The 16,034-nt window shown below is 34.8% G+C and overlaps 2 protein-coding genes across 3 annotated transcripts in view; both read left to right on the forward strand.

Annotated features, from left to right (window-relative positions):
* The first annotated feature begins 2,510 nt into the window (after positions 1-2,510).
* tox3 (TOX high mobility group box family member 3) overlaps positions 2,511-16,034 on the forward strand; it is a 57,619-nt gene continuing 44,095 nt past the window's right edge. For both annotated transcript variants that reach the window (XM_087793537.1, XM_087793538.1), the window contains exon 1: positions 2,511-2,760. In XM_087793537.1, the coding sequence (XP_087649663.1) occupies positions 2,659-2,760 (102 nt within the window). In that variant the 5' untranslated portion in view covers positions 2,511-2,658. The remainder of the gene's footprint in view (positions 2,761-16,034) is intronic.
* The window catches only part of sall1a (spalt-like transcription factor 1a), a 369,520-nt gene continuing 359,542 nt past the window's right edge, over positions 6,057-16,034 (forward strand). The window contains exon 1 of the mRNA XM_087793531.1: positions 6,057-6,066. The gene's annotated coding sequence lies outside the window, so the exon portion shown is untranslated. The remainder of the gene's footprint in view (positions 6,067-16,034) is intronic.

Genomic DNA, 16,034 nt, shown 5'->3' on the forward strand with positions numbered 1-16,034 from the left:
TAAATAAAAGGAAATCACAAAGTTTAATTATTCCTTATGTAATATACTTTTTTGTTTTGTATAGAATTTAAAACAACATATATTTTCATTATATATATATACATATATATATATTTTAAACATCAGTGTCAGGAACCAAGCTATATTTAAAGATTCTTGTCATAACCAGACAATAATTGTGGACAAAACATGTAGATATTATATGAAGGAACTTCATTTTAAATAGTTAAATGAAATAGATTTAATACTAGACTTAGAAGAACACTAAAAAACCCAAAAAATGTATAATTAGAAAAACAAGTGCAACTTAAAACAACTGACTTAGGGAGTTAGAAGGCATTTTTCTTTGTCCTATTTCAGCAGTTCACAAGAAAAACATTAAACATAGATAACCAATATATTAGGATATAAATTACACAAAGTAAAAAATAATAACACAAACATAGAAAATGATGGTAAAAGAATAATTTTAAAAAGCAAAATAATATTTTTGTTGTTTTCATAATGATTATAGTTGAAATCTGTTTCGCGCATTCTTCGATATTTCATTGAAAATTTTTTAAAAACATTGTTTTTAATGTAGATATGATATAAAGTAAGATGATTTGAAATACTTTTTTGAATTAATAGACTGGAATAAACTCCTAAAATCAATAATAAGTTATAATTAGAAAAAACAAAAGCAACATAAAACCACTGAAATGGTCAAAAGGGAATAATGTTTTTATTATTTCAGCAGTTGACAAGAAAAAGATTAGACATGGAGACCCTTTATATTAGGACATACGGAACAAAAATAATAATTAAAAAATTATATAATGATAATGAAATAAACACAAAATATTTTAGTTGATTTAATAATGTTTATAATTGTTGGTGTTGTGTATTCTTAAATAATATTATTTTATTTTTAAAACATTGTTATGATGAAACAAGTAACTTAAAGATTCTTGTAACAATTTACAACATAAAAAACCCTCCTAAAACCAATAAATACTTAATTGCATATTTACCCCGATTTATGGCCGTAGAAATCTAATCAAAAGGCAATTTTCATTTTTCTTTTTCAGTTCACAAGACAAGGCTTAGACATGGATGTGAAAATAATAATGAAAATGTATTAAATAAAATGTATAAGTTAAAAGTAGTGCAATATAGTGTAAATAGAATAAATAAATAATGTTTTAAATATTGCAAAGAATGAATATATATAAAAAAAATATGAATATGAATAAGTTAAAAGTAGTGCAATATAGTGTAAATAGAATAAATAAATAATGATTTAAATATTGCATAGAATGAATATATAAAAAAGTATAAATATTAATAATGTAAAGTACTGCAATATAGTGTAAATAGAATAAATAAACAATGTTGTAAATATTGTATACAATGAATGTATATAAAAAGTATACATATGAATAAGTTAAAAGTAGTGCAATATAGTGTAAATAGAATAAACAAAAAAAGGTTTTAAATATTGCAAAGAATAAATATATATATATATACATATATATATATATATATAAAAGTATAAATATAAATATGAATAAGTTAAAAATAGAGCATTAAAGTGTAAATATAATAAATAAATATTGCATACAATGAATGTATATAAAAAAGTATAAATATGAATAAGTTAAAAATAGTGCAATATATTGTAAATACAATAAATAAATAATGTTTTAAGTATAACATAGAAGAATGTATATAAAAAAAGTATTAATATGAATAAGTTAAAAATAGTGCAATATAGTATAAATAGAGTAAATCAATTATGTTGTAACTATTGTATAGAATGAATGTTTATATAAAAAAAGTATAAATATAAATCTGAATAAGTTAAAAATAGTGCAATATAGTGTAAATACAATAAATAAATAATGTAAGTAATAATGTAAATTAAATAATGAAACATTTGTGTCTATAACGTGTATAGTTTAAATCTGTGTTGTGTTTTTTAAGCTTATATTAAAATAAAAATCGTTGTCATGAAACAAGTCTTAATTTCCTGTCAACAAACCTCCTGTTAATTGTTCCTCGTTAATTAGCAGCAGGTTCGAAAAAGGGAGGGGTGGGGGGCGGTGTGGGCGTGTCCCGGCGTGTTTGTGGGCGGAGCTCCGGCGCACGCACACACACACGTCTCTCGTTCATCACTTACAAACCGGCAGAAGCAGGAGGATGAACTGAGGATGACTCTCTCTCTCTCTCTCTCTCCCTCTCTCTCTCTCTCCATTCTTCTCAACAATCCCTCCTTCTCTGCGCTCTGTACCTGCGCTCGCTTTTCAACTTCAACAACTTCCTCGTCGACTCTCCCTTGGATGCGAAGTTTTTTTCTTCTTCTTCTTCTTCTTTCTTCTTCTTTCTTGTTCCGTCCATCACTAACTTTTGTTTGAAGGTGGACAAACACCCGCAGCTCTAGCGGGAAAGGTTTTCGCTTGTTCTCCTTCATGAGGGCTTCCTCGGAGGACACGAACCACGTGTGAGAAGAAGAAGAATAAAAAAAGAAAACAGGAATCTCTGGAACTTTTTTTTTTTTAAAAACGCTTTTTTTTTCTGTGGATTTGTTCTCCGGGAGAAGCGCGAGCTCCAGAGGCAGCAGCTCAGCCGCCGCAGCCGCGCAGCCGCAGATCGAACCTTCCTCTCACTGCCTTCGACATGGATGTACGATTTTACCCGAGCGCCGGTGGGAATTCTATCCCGGGAGATCCCGCCACCATGGACTTCGGTCACTGCTTGGGCTACTACAACTTCAACAAGGTGGGTTGCATGACAAGGGAACGCAGGGGTCGCGGGCCAACGTGCGGACCTCTGAGTGTGTTTATGCGGTCCACGCCGAGGTCTGAGCGAAACTAGTCCAGTCAAGTACTTTTATTGTCAAATATGCATGTATTAAGAAATACAGCATAAATGAAATCGCGGTCCTCTCGGATACCACGATCCCAAAACATTAAAAACGTAAAACAATTACAGACATAAACAGACGTTAATATAAGTAAGTAAGTAAGTCATTTTTATTTGTATAGCGCTTTTCCAGACAAGGGTCACAAAGCGCTTAAACAATCAAAACAATATTCAATAAAGTATATACTTTAAAGGGCAAGAAAAAACTGATAACACAACAGGAGTTTAAAGGGTTTAAAGGACATTTAAGTAAATAAATAAAGCAACAACATGATAAATAATCAACTAATAAACAGAATATAAACAAAAAAAAAGAAAAGTTAATGCACAGATAAACTAACAATTTTATTTATAAGTCTTTCACTCAATAAAGATCTTTATTTGACTTTTGTTGTTATTACTATACGAATACTTTTGGAAATAAAGTGTTTTTTATATTGTTTTTTAAAATTTAACACATTTAATCACAATAAAATGGCTTATTTAGCTTTATATTTATGCTTAACTGCATTTCATCTATTAATACAATTAGATATAAGAAGAATTACGAAAAGTACCAAATGTACAGCAATATGTATAGAATGAAAGCTTATTTAATACTGCAGTAAGTAAGTAATATTTGGAAAGCGTTTTTCCAGACCAGGGTCACAAAGTGCGTAAACAATCAAAACAATATTCAATAAAATATATACTTTAAAGGTCAAGATAACACTGAGCCTTATTATTATAAAAAAAAAAAATATATATTAAGTTACCCCATCATAATAAAGCTCCTTTTGTTTGCCCTTTCTTTCTTTTGGATTGATGGCCCCTGACAACAGTCACAGTATATAATGTGGCCCCCAAGGGAGTATAGTTGCCCCCCCCATAACACGGTGATGCTTAGTTTACCCTAACTTTTGTCTTATAAGGCTCTTAAAACATGTATATAACCACTTTACCTTCACCCTTTGTTTGTAACTCAATAATAACTCAGATAATAGTATAAATAAATCATAATTACTTCAAAAAAAAAAGTTATAATGTAGAGAATGAGCGCACTTGTCGAGTGATGCATGGGTTTGTTTGCTCCTCCTCTTGTCTTGTCAGGCTAATAAATGAGAGCTATTAGCATTTGAGCTAATCCCACTTTTTTTTTTTCAAATTTCACAACCATAGCTTAAACTTAAAAGTGTTTTTAAGATCATTTCCTGAACTCTCATCCGACTAATGTGATCCATGTGTACATCTTGTGTTTTGTGTAGAAAACATAAAACACAAAAAAAATCATATTTTGACACAGACTTGACTGCAGCCACTATTGCTAAAGTGCATTATAACTATAATTATTGAAGTCTGAACGCGAGGCGTCCACGTTGTTACCCGCCGACAGCAACTATCTCCACCTGCCGTCACAACTGCAAATTGAACCGCCACGTGGGCGTGAACGTTCCAGCTGTCGTTTCCTTTTTCTTTTTTTTCTTTTTTTCCTCTCTCCCGTTTCTAATTTTAAAATGATCTTCTCGGACACCACTTTGGAATCGAGCGAATCCCAAACGCCTCAGTTACCGGCTTTTGTCTGGCGGTTTCATCAGCACACGTGTGACCGAGTCGTCATATGTGCCGGATTTCATCACGTCTTCATCACTTTTCCTCTTGATCCCACTGGAACTTTTGCACTTGTTAACCAGTAAATTGGCTGCGACGTCAAGATGTTTCTTCTGGTTCCTCGTTAGTTCCATGACCATAACAAACATGCTTCTTTAATCCCTTGCATCTTTTCTTTTTCAAATGCTGTTTGTTTCCAATCTCCTCTTTGAAAAGGTGGAACAACACGGAGCAGTTAGTCATTCTAACAACCTGGCACTGAAGCGTTACTCCCTTGTTTTTAAAATCTATTTATAAATCCTCGCTCGCGTCCATCTGAACTTTTCCTTCGATTCTTGATTTGTAAACTGAAAGAAAAAACCCTCGCCGGGAAATATTCCCTTTTAACGACATGAGAGAGAGAGAGGGAGAGGGGGGGGGGGAGAAAGAAGGGAAAGAAAATAAGCTCCCAGAGGCACTTTGAAACATCAGAGATTCTTTTAAATTTACAGAAAAATCTCCAACGAGTGGTGCAGATTTAATGAGGTGCTCGAGCCGTGACTAATAAAGCGTCTTGTTTTGATGTCTCGCAGATGAAAACAGGAAGTGTAGCGTTGGAAAAAAAAGGAACATGAAGATGTCATAGATCTGAATAATGCCTGGTTTGAACTTCAGGAAACTCGGTTCATACGTCCATTTTTTACTCATAATGTGATTTAAAATGAAAGATGTTTTAGTCGTTTTCATTGCTGTGAGACATACACCTGCACGTGAAGGCTTCAAATCAACATCAATATTTATATATAAACACAACTTCCTCACGATAAAGCGACTTTAATTTGCAGCAGGATTATAATTTGTGTGGAGGTGACGTCTCTACTCTAGTCTATATTGAATCAGTGACAGTGTTGCTGAAAAAACAAACAAACACATGTTCACATCAAAGCCATTTTGTAAAACATTGACATATATAACCTGCAAACAAATATTTACCTGCATTAAAAAACATGAATCAATTATGTATTTTCTCAATGATATACATTTTTTTTGTGTTCTAGTTGTTTTATCATGGATTTAACATACACACAGTTTAATCCATAATGCATACGTTTGAATTTTTCTGTACTATTCTAATGTTGGAAATATGAAAATAAATATAATTTTATGACTTTGTTTTTTCCTCCAAATTAGTTTTGTTTAAGACTGGCTACTAGTAAAACTTAGTTAAAGAGGGGGGCTAATTATTTAATTCAGAGTGGTTAAGTTTCACTAATCCTGTTAAGATAACAAGAACAAAAAATCAAATGTGTTGAAACATACAATGGATGGATAAGTAGATGGATACTTTATTGTATTATATTGTCCAGCAGCAATAAAACATCCTTAAATACATGTAAAAACTATCAAATAAATAATATATATATATATATATATTGTTCTTGTTATATGAATAGTAAACCTAATACAAAACTTGTGGGTAGATCAAAGATAACATGAAGTAGTGTCACTTGAACGAAGTATCATATTTATCGCAAGTTATATTATTATAGGTAAAATAAAATAAAAACAGGGAGCCAATAAACGAGGCAGTCGCTGGTAGCGCCATCTTTAGGACAGGTGGGGTAGGAGGAGAAAAGACCCCAAAAAAAGTAAAGGTATGGAGTGGGCATAAATCTTGATTTTAATATAAGACGTTATTCTTTTATACATTTTTATAATTACAGTATAAATTGCATAATTTCAATAATGAAACATGAAAATGGTGTCAATTGTTTTTATTTTAAATGAATATCTTTGATGTTATTCTATGATCGACAAGAAAAAAAAATGCTGGGTCTTACGTGAAAATGGCTTCAAAAATGACATTAGAAAACAGACTTTGTGGATCTGTAGTATGTTTTTCTTACAAGTATGTTGATCCGAACCAAAGCACAAATGTGTCCTCCAGACTCAGAGAGGCAGTAAAAGTAGCGTCAACCCAGCAGCTAGTTATTGATTGAAGACCTGCTCGTGTTTTCGCTCGCAAACGTGTCTTTTTTATTCAGCGATAAATGGAAGCAGACCGACCACATCTGGTGGTCCATAATCACGAAAAGTAACGTTCCCAAAAGAGACGTCAAGAGAAAGTTCTTGGTGGTTGAGTTACTCTTAATTATTGTGTTCATGTTTGTTGTTACTATATTTTTGTTTCACAGGATCTTTTGTGTTACCAAACACCTGGTCACCTCTTTAATAGTTCAGGGAAACTTTAAAATGAATACATTTCGGCGTGTTTTCATTCCGTCCTAATGATGGTTATGTCAGCAATCTGAGGCCGTTAAAGAAATGTGGTTTCACTGAGAAAGCACTCGGTCGCACTAACTCAAGACAAGAAGCAGTTTGCTTTTTTTTTTTTTTTGGTTCCTGAAAGTCAGATGTGATTGACTTTAATAGTTTCATGAAAGAAACGCAGCGTTATTCCCATATTTATGGCCATCTGTTTTTTTTTTTTGTTTTTTTTCTTCCTGAGGATTTAATAACGTTTCAGATACAGTATCCATTTAGTGTGAGCTTTAGTTCCCTCCAGGCACCGAGAAATGACTAACAGATGTTAATGCAGAGGCTTCACCTGCACTCGTGCTGCTGCTGCTGCTGCTGCTTGAAAATTCAAACATTACTGATAGCGTTCCTGTGGATAAAATGTTCAAACAAACTTGGCAGGATTAGCAGAATATCAACTGAATGTCAAAGAATACTTTGAAGGTGTTTCCAGTGAGTTGAATTGTAGTACTTGGAAAAAAGAATTATGATTGGATTTTTCTGGGTTTTAAATGTAATTGCTGTGAAAGAGAAACATCAATCTTTACTTGATATGACAGAAAAGCTGTTGTTGGTGTTATTTAACAACCTTATTGCACAGGTTTTGGAGAGTATGCACTCTTTGTTGCATTTTATTTTTTAGTAAAAAGTCTTTATAATGCTGGGTTAAAATAAAAAATAGCATAAAAGGTTATCTTATTATTCTATTGTTACTGTTGTGATTCACTCATTGTTGAATCTAATATAGTCTTACTTAAACGGTCTTTAGACTTTGTTTAATTTAGGAAATATTTGTTATTCTGTGAATTTAATTCAGTGTATGTACCGTAGTGTTGTTGAACGCACAAAACTTGCATGCAGGAAAAAGCGTATTTGTATTTTTAGTCTGTTGTTTTTATTCATCACCTCCATCTTTAACGTCTCGTCTTCCTCGCGATAATGGCTCGTTGATGACAATATTTTTTCGTAATCTTTGGATATATTAACTAATATATAATCAACTATGGCCGCCTTTTTCACATTAATATATGAAAAACACTATTTTATGTCTTGACAAATGTCCATTAATACTTAAACTACACACTTTTAACTTTTAACCATACTCACCAAATTTAATGATAACAATACTTCCCACATAGTGTGAGTCATGATAACGTAAGGTTTTATCTTGGCAGTTTTATTAATTTCATTCAATTTTCCAGAGATGCACCGATCCAACTTTTATGGTCCAGATACCGATATCTGCGTTTTGGGTATCGGCTAATACCGATCCGATACCAGTGTTCAAATATTAACTTTCTTCCCTGTTGTGAAATAAAACTGTGCAAATGTAGTTATTAAACTGCATAGATCGAAGCTTTTTCAACGATACACAATCCGACTATGAGAGTCTGGATCGGATCCTAGAATCGGATCGGTTATATTAAAGTTTTGGATGTCATTTTGGAACATTTACAAACCTTAACACAAAGTCATAGCAGCCAGATTTACCTTAAAATCAATCAACGACTTTTTTTTACCTTTTTTTTTTTTTTTAACACAAACACACAACTTGCTTTACAGTCTCAGTAGAAAACAAACAACCTCCACTTACTTATCAATGTCCCCCTTGCTGAGCCTTACAAAACACACACTGTTTCTTTTCGTCGGTTCACTTTTCACGAAAATACCCTGGAATGTAAAACAAATAAAATAAATAAATAATAATGCGTTTTTATTATAGGAGACTTTTTTTGCACAACTACAATTCAAATTATGCTTTTTTTTTAGCTTTAACTTTAGGGAAAAATGCTTAATAAATATGCAATTTTGAGCAGGTACTGGTTTAGAAACTTTAATAAATGGTTTTGTGTATTGTTCCTTTTTTGCCACTCACCTGGTAAAGCAGGTTAAATACTAAAAAGCTAACGATCAATGGATTTAAATGTGGACTGTTTTGTTTTTTTGAGGTGGAAAGTATGCCAAAAGTGCAACTCACTATCACACACGTGCACTCACTAACCCTTAGTTTATCATTCCATTCTCAAGTTAAAGGACAAAATGTGCCTTCCAGGCTCTCAGGAGACTTTTTAACCCTTCGCTTCGGTGTCCATAAAGTCAGGACTAAGTGAAAATAATGACTTGTGAAGTCTGGTCACGCTCTATAAAGTCTGTGTTGACCCACAAATGTGTCGGGATAAGTATCAAGCACACAGTCGAGGACCCTCGGTGAAGAACGACGCTGAACTTTTCTGCACAATAAACTCTCGCCGTGTGGACAAACTGCAGCGAGTTGTGCGACGGCTGGGGGGGGGGGTGGTGTAAGTGGTGAAGGGGTTAACTCTAGCGGGGGCCCCTGTGCATCTCCCCAGTGTACACAGCTGGTGCCATTTCATCACACACATTCTAAACATATCCAAACACAACTTAAAATTTGTGTGCGCTGACGGTGTGTTTGGGGAGGAACGAGGGGGGGGTGACGGTCTGTTTTTCTAAAAGTCTGACAGCTGATGGATACGAGTAAATTGTTAGAATGCTGAGTCTTTTAATTGTCAGAAACGGCAGTTAAAGGGGGATTTATTAGACACTCCTTGGGAGTATTTTTAGGATGTGAAAAAAAAAAAAAAATACTCACAAGAAGTGAGTGATCTGTTGAGGCGGATCTTCACGCGGAGCAGATGTTTGTTAATGAACAGCTTTGCGTGGCAGAAATCAATGGCGGCTATGATTTTGCAAAGATGCTTTGGCTCAGGAACGGTGTAAAGTACAATGGGGGGTTGATTGAATGCACAAATGTGTGGATGGAGGAGGAGAGAAGCCGCTTCCTTTATCAGTCATGCGTGACGACTATAATCATTCAGAGTGACATCTTGTTGTGTGTCGAGGATTCCAGTCAAACAAATGTCCGTCCGAGTGATTCAGTCGCACTTTGGTTTGAAGTTTTCCAAACTGAGGGTTGAAAAAAAAAGGTTTTCTAAATGGAGATGTGAAAAAATAACGAGTGACACAAACCATTTTTTCTTTTTATCATGATTCTTTTATTGTTTGTATTTCAATAAAGTGTGTGTTTATTAAAGGTTAACATTTTACATTTAGAAACAAAATGCAAATATTGACAGTATTTGTTAATATTTGGTTTGCAATTAAACCTCCTGCAGCAGTAATAACGTCCTCCACAGATAAAGGAGCAATGAAATCCTGGCCAGCGATGACTGAGGACGAGAGGATACAATCGACTTTAAAGCTAATGTTTGAACATATTTGTAAATTCTGCAACAAGTACTCGAGCAATACTAATATATTTTTACAGCAATATATGGTATTGTTGCCCCTGTATCACCAGATTCTTGCCAAAACCTCCCCCTAATTTTAGACCAATTTCTACTTGTGATTTTAAAAAAATCAAAATTTCTTTTGCCAAGGGACCCTCCACAGCTTTTTTGGGAATACCGAAATATTCCCAAATCTGCCATACACTACTTCTACATACAGAAGTATAACTGCAACGTGATTTTTCTAACCAAGATATACTCTGAGTCTCTTTTGAATGTCCAAGGTTGTTTTTGTTTTTTTACCTTGTCTTCAAGATGGAAAAGTGAATGACTTTGCAAAGCTTTGATTGGATCATGATCCACATTTCTAGACCTGTAACAGGTAGATTATATACAGTACTATTAGTTCAGGATCTGTCAGGGTAACAAAAAACAAGCCTCAGTATGTTGCCAGGGGAAAAAACACAACAATTTACTTAAGTAATGAGACAAATAAATAAAAGTACAACAGTATTTTATCATCAAAAGCTTCACGATTAATTGAACAAAACAACAAACGCTTCTTGAGTTAAATATTTACAAAAAAAACCCTTCTTAAATAGCTTGAGAACCTTGTAGATAATTTATTCCAACAGTCAATATTCGGCAGGTTCCATCATTGACACAGCGAAGTGAGTCAACGTTAATCGTTACTAATTGACTCTGTATACACACACTTATATTTGACAACCCAGACAATGATGCAACACCTTGTGAAGTCATGGAGAATCTATCTTAATATTTACGGAGCACAAACATTTCTTCTTGAACGTGCTTAAAAAAAAAGTGTGGCCCTTCGTCGGTATAAGTGCTCGGATGTAAAACATGTTTCTGGCATTAATTTACGATTTTCGTTTAACATTCCTCGCTAATCCAAATAAAACTGGTTGATCTTTTTTTTCTTGGTTCTCAGTCTATGTCTTAAATCCTTTCGGTAGTTTATTTATCTGCGATTGTCTATTGCACAAATATTTCTTGACCCCTTCACAACAGTCACAGTTCATAATGTGGCCCCTTTTTTGGGCAATATGTTCATCTCTCTACTGGAGTAAAGTGCAAAAAACTGTTCTTTTCCAATCTGTTCAAGTGTCCTTCAGATAACTTGGTTAAACTCACGGTCTGAAGCCAAACGCATACCTCAACTTTCTCTGCGAAGGTTTGACTGAAATAAAATAAACAAAGGTCTGCGTCCTTCGAGTAAAAAAAACTGGAGCTCTTTGGTTGCATTTTTTGTGATTGACGTCTTCTCGCAAGGAGATTAGAGTGTTATGGATTATAGCTGAGAGTTTGGTCTTCAATTTAGCTTGGCCCCGTTTGAAAGAAACGTTTTTTCTTTCGTCCAAGAACTCTTTTTACCGACTTTTAATTGTTTATTAACATTACTGTGAATGGTCTATTGAGAACCTATTAAAATTAATATGATGTGCATTCTACAATATATACTCTGGAAAATACACTGTTTAAACAACTTTATTTTAAGCCAAATTTACTTTTTACATTAACTTTTTAAAGACAAACTAATGGTTATATTGTTCGTCTACACTTGTGATATTATACAGTAATGTAAAGCTAAAAAAAAGACACCATGGAAGGCTAAAAATAATGCCGCTCGTTTCGTTTTAGTCCAACTTTGTTTACCACTTTGAGGCCACGCTCGCCATCTTGACTCTCCTGGCAAAAGGGAGTCTGATGATTTAACCCAACGGCCCGTGAGAAATCACGAGAGCAGGTCGTCCCGCTTTGTTTACGAGGTGGATGTGACGGAGGCTCTGAGATCCTGGACAGCCATAGACCATTACCCAGATCAGCACTCGTAAAAGACCCTCTGTAATCCTGCCATCGCTGCCCATAAATCGACCTCATTACATCTCCTTGAACATTGTTCATTTACACAGAGCTCGCGCTCTCAAACTGTTTCTCAACAGCCCGGTCGTGGACCCCTCGGGGCCATCGCTTGTCATTTCTGAGTGCTTTGTGGACAAAGGTGTGTGTGTTGATGCCTGATGATGTTTGTTTGATGTTGTTTGAACGATACAATATTTGGATAATAACGGGTTAAGAAATTAGACAATGTACATCGATATATTTGCATAAACGCACACGTTTAATAAAGACGGGTCCACTTAGCAGCTTTTTTTTTACGACAATCTTGCACACTTAAAACAACACACTTTGTTGGGCAAATAATTGCTTTACTTTTGAAGTGTTTATTTTATTGTACAACTGGCTTTCTTTGTTTAATACCTGCTAAAGTTATCAGTTTTATCTTGCCCTTTAAAGTATATACTTTATTGAGTATTGTTTTGAATGTTTAAGCGCTTTGTGACCCTGGTCTGGAAAAGCGCTATACAAATAAAAATTACTTACTTATTTACTAAAGTTATTTTAATGAAATTAAACCTGTTTCAAGCAGGTTCATCTGTAGGTCATCGCTGGTTAACATCCATACGTTAGTGCCTATGATAAGCTCTACCCAGAGTCTCACGTGGATGACAAAGCTCCTTGAACTTAACCTGATCACATATAAAAAAATAATAATTTGAAATTATATTATTGGCAAGAATCTGGAGATTCGATCACGATATATGGGGCAACAATACGACACATTGCGATACGGTGGGAAAAACAACAGATTGACTTTATTAATCCATAATATCTTTGGGAAATTGGGTTTCCAGTTCGTTACAGCCAGTTTCATAAAAAACAAGTACAAGAACAAAGTGCAAACAAGTACAAGAACAAAGTGCAAACAAAAGAACAAAGTTCAAGGGATGATAAAGTTCAAGTATAAAGAGCAAGGATCAAAGGAAATAACACAAAGAATAGGATACTGCGGTTATTTTATTGCTCTAGTATAAAATCTCCAATGAATTCCACGCTTTTATTGCAAACAATACCCCAAAAAGATAGTCATTTAATTTGATCAAGCATTTCTGTAGATCTCAAGATAATACATATAATACTACATGGATTAAATGCGATGAATACAAACTCACTTTCCCTAATGAAGTCCAAACGTAAACTACATTTCTAAGTTTTTTTAAATGTTGTAATGCGATGACTCTGTCTTTACAAACACTCCTTTAGTTCAAATTGTTTGAACAAGCTCAGCATAAATATTATCGTGGCTCAGAAATCGAAAAAGCCAAAAAGCACTTTTCGATACTTATTAAAGCGAGTGTGTTTACACGCCACGCCTATACAAAGTCAACAATTACGTACCAAAAAAAAATTGGCGGCGGTTTAGACGAGCCGGAAGGTCGTTATCCGGATAAACTGTAAATCCAAAATACCAACCCGAAGCTTAAGTTTAATGATGTCTTCAGAGTCCGCCTCCTCCGCATCAAGCGGCGTCAGAAAACCTTTTTTTTTTTAAAAGAACTCCACCTGCACGCCTCCACGTTGACTGGTGTGCAGTTAGCGGTGCAGCTGGTGTGAAGCTACAGCTTGAATGTGTCAGATTCATTTAATCAACAACTCATAAATTATTCTGCTCATCTCGTTTTCGGTTTGTAGGTACATGAGAGTAAATTACGCTGCCAGGGAAAAAAGCTGTAATATCGCTGCCAAGATAAATGTGGGTTATGCTTCTTTTAAGTTGCAGGATGGGAATTCATTTTTTTGGGTAATTGAGTATTCGTTTATAGACTTCTGGACCTTTTAAAAGAACACAAATTGGATGAGTTTTTGGAGAAAACTATGCCGTTGTGTGAGATTCTGCTTATGTTTTGGTTTTCAAACTTTTGGTCACCTTTCAGCAACACGACCTAATATATTTTCCTATCGCCGGCTCTTATTGGGTTTGGCTCGACGACATGTTTTACAACCACATCCCTCGCTGAATTATTACGTCGAAGAAAATGCACTTCCTGTCCTGTAGAGCTCACACCAGATGAAACCTGTTTTCAAACAGTCAATCACGTTCATGAGTGTCTGGATAGTGGCTTCACTTCGCCTCTGTTTTTCAATGCTTTCAGTTTTTTTTTCCCTTTTTTTCATGGAGCTTGGATTCTTTTGTTGGGTTCATAGGGTGTTTTGAAAAGCGGCCATTTTCAGAATGGTTTTCTGGCGAATGATACTGAAAAAAAATTACAACTCTTAGAACGTCGTAAACTTATGATTGTTGCTTCCAAAATGTTTATTTTCCACAGTTTGAAAACAACAAAGCCAGACTGGAATAAATGTATGTTGCAGGAAGTGGTAAAAACACCGTAGAGGTTTTTTGAAATAAAATTAGATGAACACAATATTACAGGAAAAACAAACGCAAAGAACAACAAAATGAATATAGATTAAGTTAAACAAAGCAGCCACCTTTAAAAAAAAAAAAAAAAGGTTGTTGTAAGAGGTTTCCATATTGGATTGAAGTACGAGATTGAACCTGTATTTTTACTAGAATACTAGTAAACCCAAACCCTGAATAAACACATAAATTAAGCCTTTTAAAGTATATATTTTAACTTGGAATTGTTAAAGCGCTTTGTGAACCGGGTCTAGAAAAGTCGCTTTACAAATAACTATTATTTACTTACTTACTTACAAATGCTTCAGAATTTGTGCTTTCGTTTTTTTTTTTTCTTGGTGATTCCTGGCGAGTGAGTCTTTGTTTATTGCTTGTTGTTTAAAAATCATGGTGGTCAAACTCAATCACAGAAACAGTCAAACAGGATTATTGAATGATCTTGTTGACTTCCATGACCTTAAGCTGTTGCTTTTTTCTTTTGAAGGAGAAGTAAGTTTTTCTCAGAGTTTGACGACAAAATGTCTTCTTATCGTTCATTCAAACTCGTTTTAAGTGACTCTGGGATCGGCTAACGTTCCTGGTGTTCCTTTGGTTAAGGCTGACCTTTCTTGAGACATAGCAGTTGCTTTCTATATTTGATTGTTTGGTCTGTTATCATAAAGTTGTGCTTGATAATCTAGTTTATTGACGGTCAGTTGACCTTTGACATGCTTGCTCTACATGTTAATATCAATAAATGTAAACTGTTTTTCAAGCCTCAGTCGAAGTCTGATTGTAAACAAATATTTAGAAGTAAAACAAGCGATTCTTATTAAAAAAAAAACACCAATTAGGTCACAATCTAAAATTGCAACTTTATCCACTTTTCTACTTAAAAATCTCTTTATAAATGTGCACACTTGGTTTCATACTTTGGCGCTCGTGCCTGTCGCCCCGGCTGCCTGGATTCACTAATGTTTATTTGTAGTAGCCACAGCGCCCCTCCTCCACTGCTGCACATTCCCATAATGCAGTTGTGTTGCCAAGCTACACACGACAAACTGACAATGGAGGCAGGTGTGCAAATACGCACAAGACCTGTTGGCCTGGAAATGTAAATAAATGCAGTGAAATTAATGTTGGACTCATCAAACAGTTGATCTCCGTTGTGTGTCAGAGGCTACTTTTTTTGTTGCTAAAGAAAAATATGAAATGTTGTTTTTAATCTTCTCAGATGAGTCGTTTTTTCCAGGTGCGATGGCCTTTATGTGCTGGTGACCTACGTTATTATTGGAAAATACACACTGATACACAAAAAAAAAACACGACTGCAGAAGTGATTTGCTCCGTCGTTAGATCGTTCGAAAAGCGAGTGATCTAATGTCTGGAGAGCACTTGTGATATTTCAGGAGTTGAAATGGAGGCTTTTTCACAGCATGTCCTTGTTTATTGTGATGTCTGTTTCTTTTGGCTTGTGAACCCTCACATGTGGTCACAGTGTGCGGTCGCAGATGTAGCAGCCAGATCAAGGTTCTGGCAGGATCTCCCTCAGCAGACTTGCCACCGACTATTATTTCAGACGCCGAGGCTTTTCGGCGATACTCGACTTGTGATTTGCTTTGCTTGTTTTCACTCCGAATTTGATAAAATACCTGGGAAAGGCGTGTTTTCTTTCCAAACACACTCCGGGCCAAGGTTAACTCGCTGTAATGAAACACTTTGGAATAATAATAAGACACAGAAGCAGTTTGATG

Source organism: Callionymus lyra, chromosome 6 (genome assembly GCF_982586985.1).
Source record: "Callionymus lyra chromosome 6, fCalLyr1.hap1.1, whole genome shotgun sequence".
In the NCBI taxonomy this organism is placed as follows: Eukaryota; Metazoa; Chordata; class Actinopteri; order Syngnathiformes; family Callionymidae; genus Callionymus; species Callionymus lyra.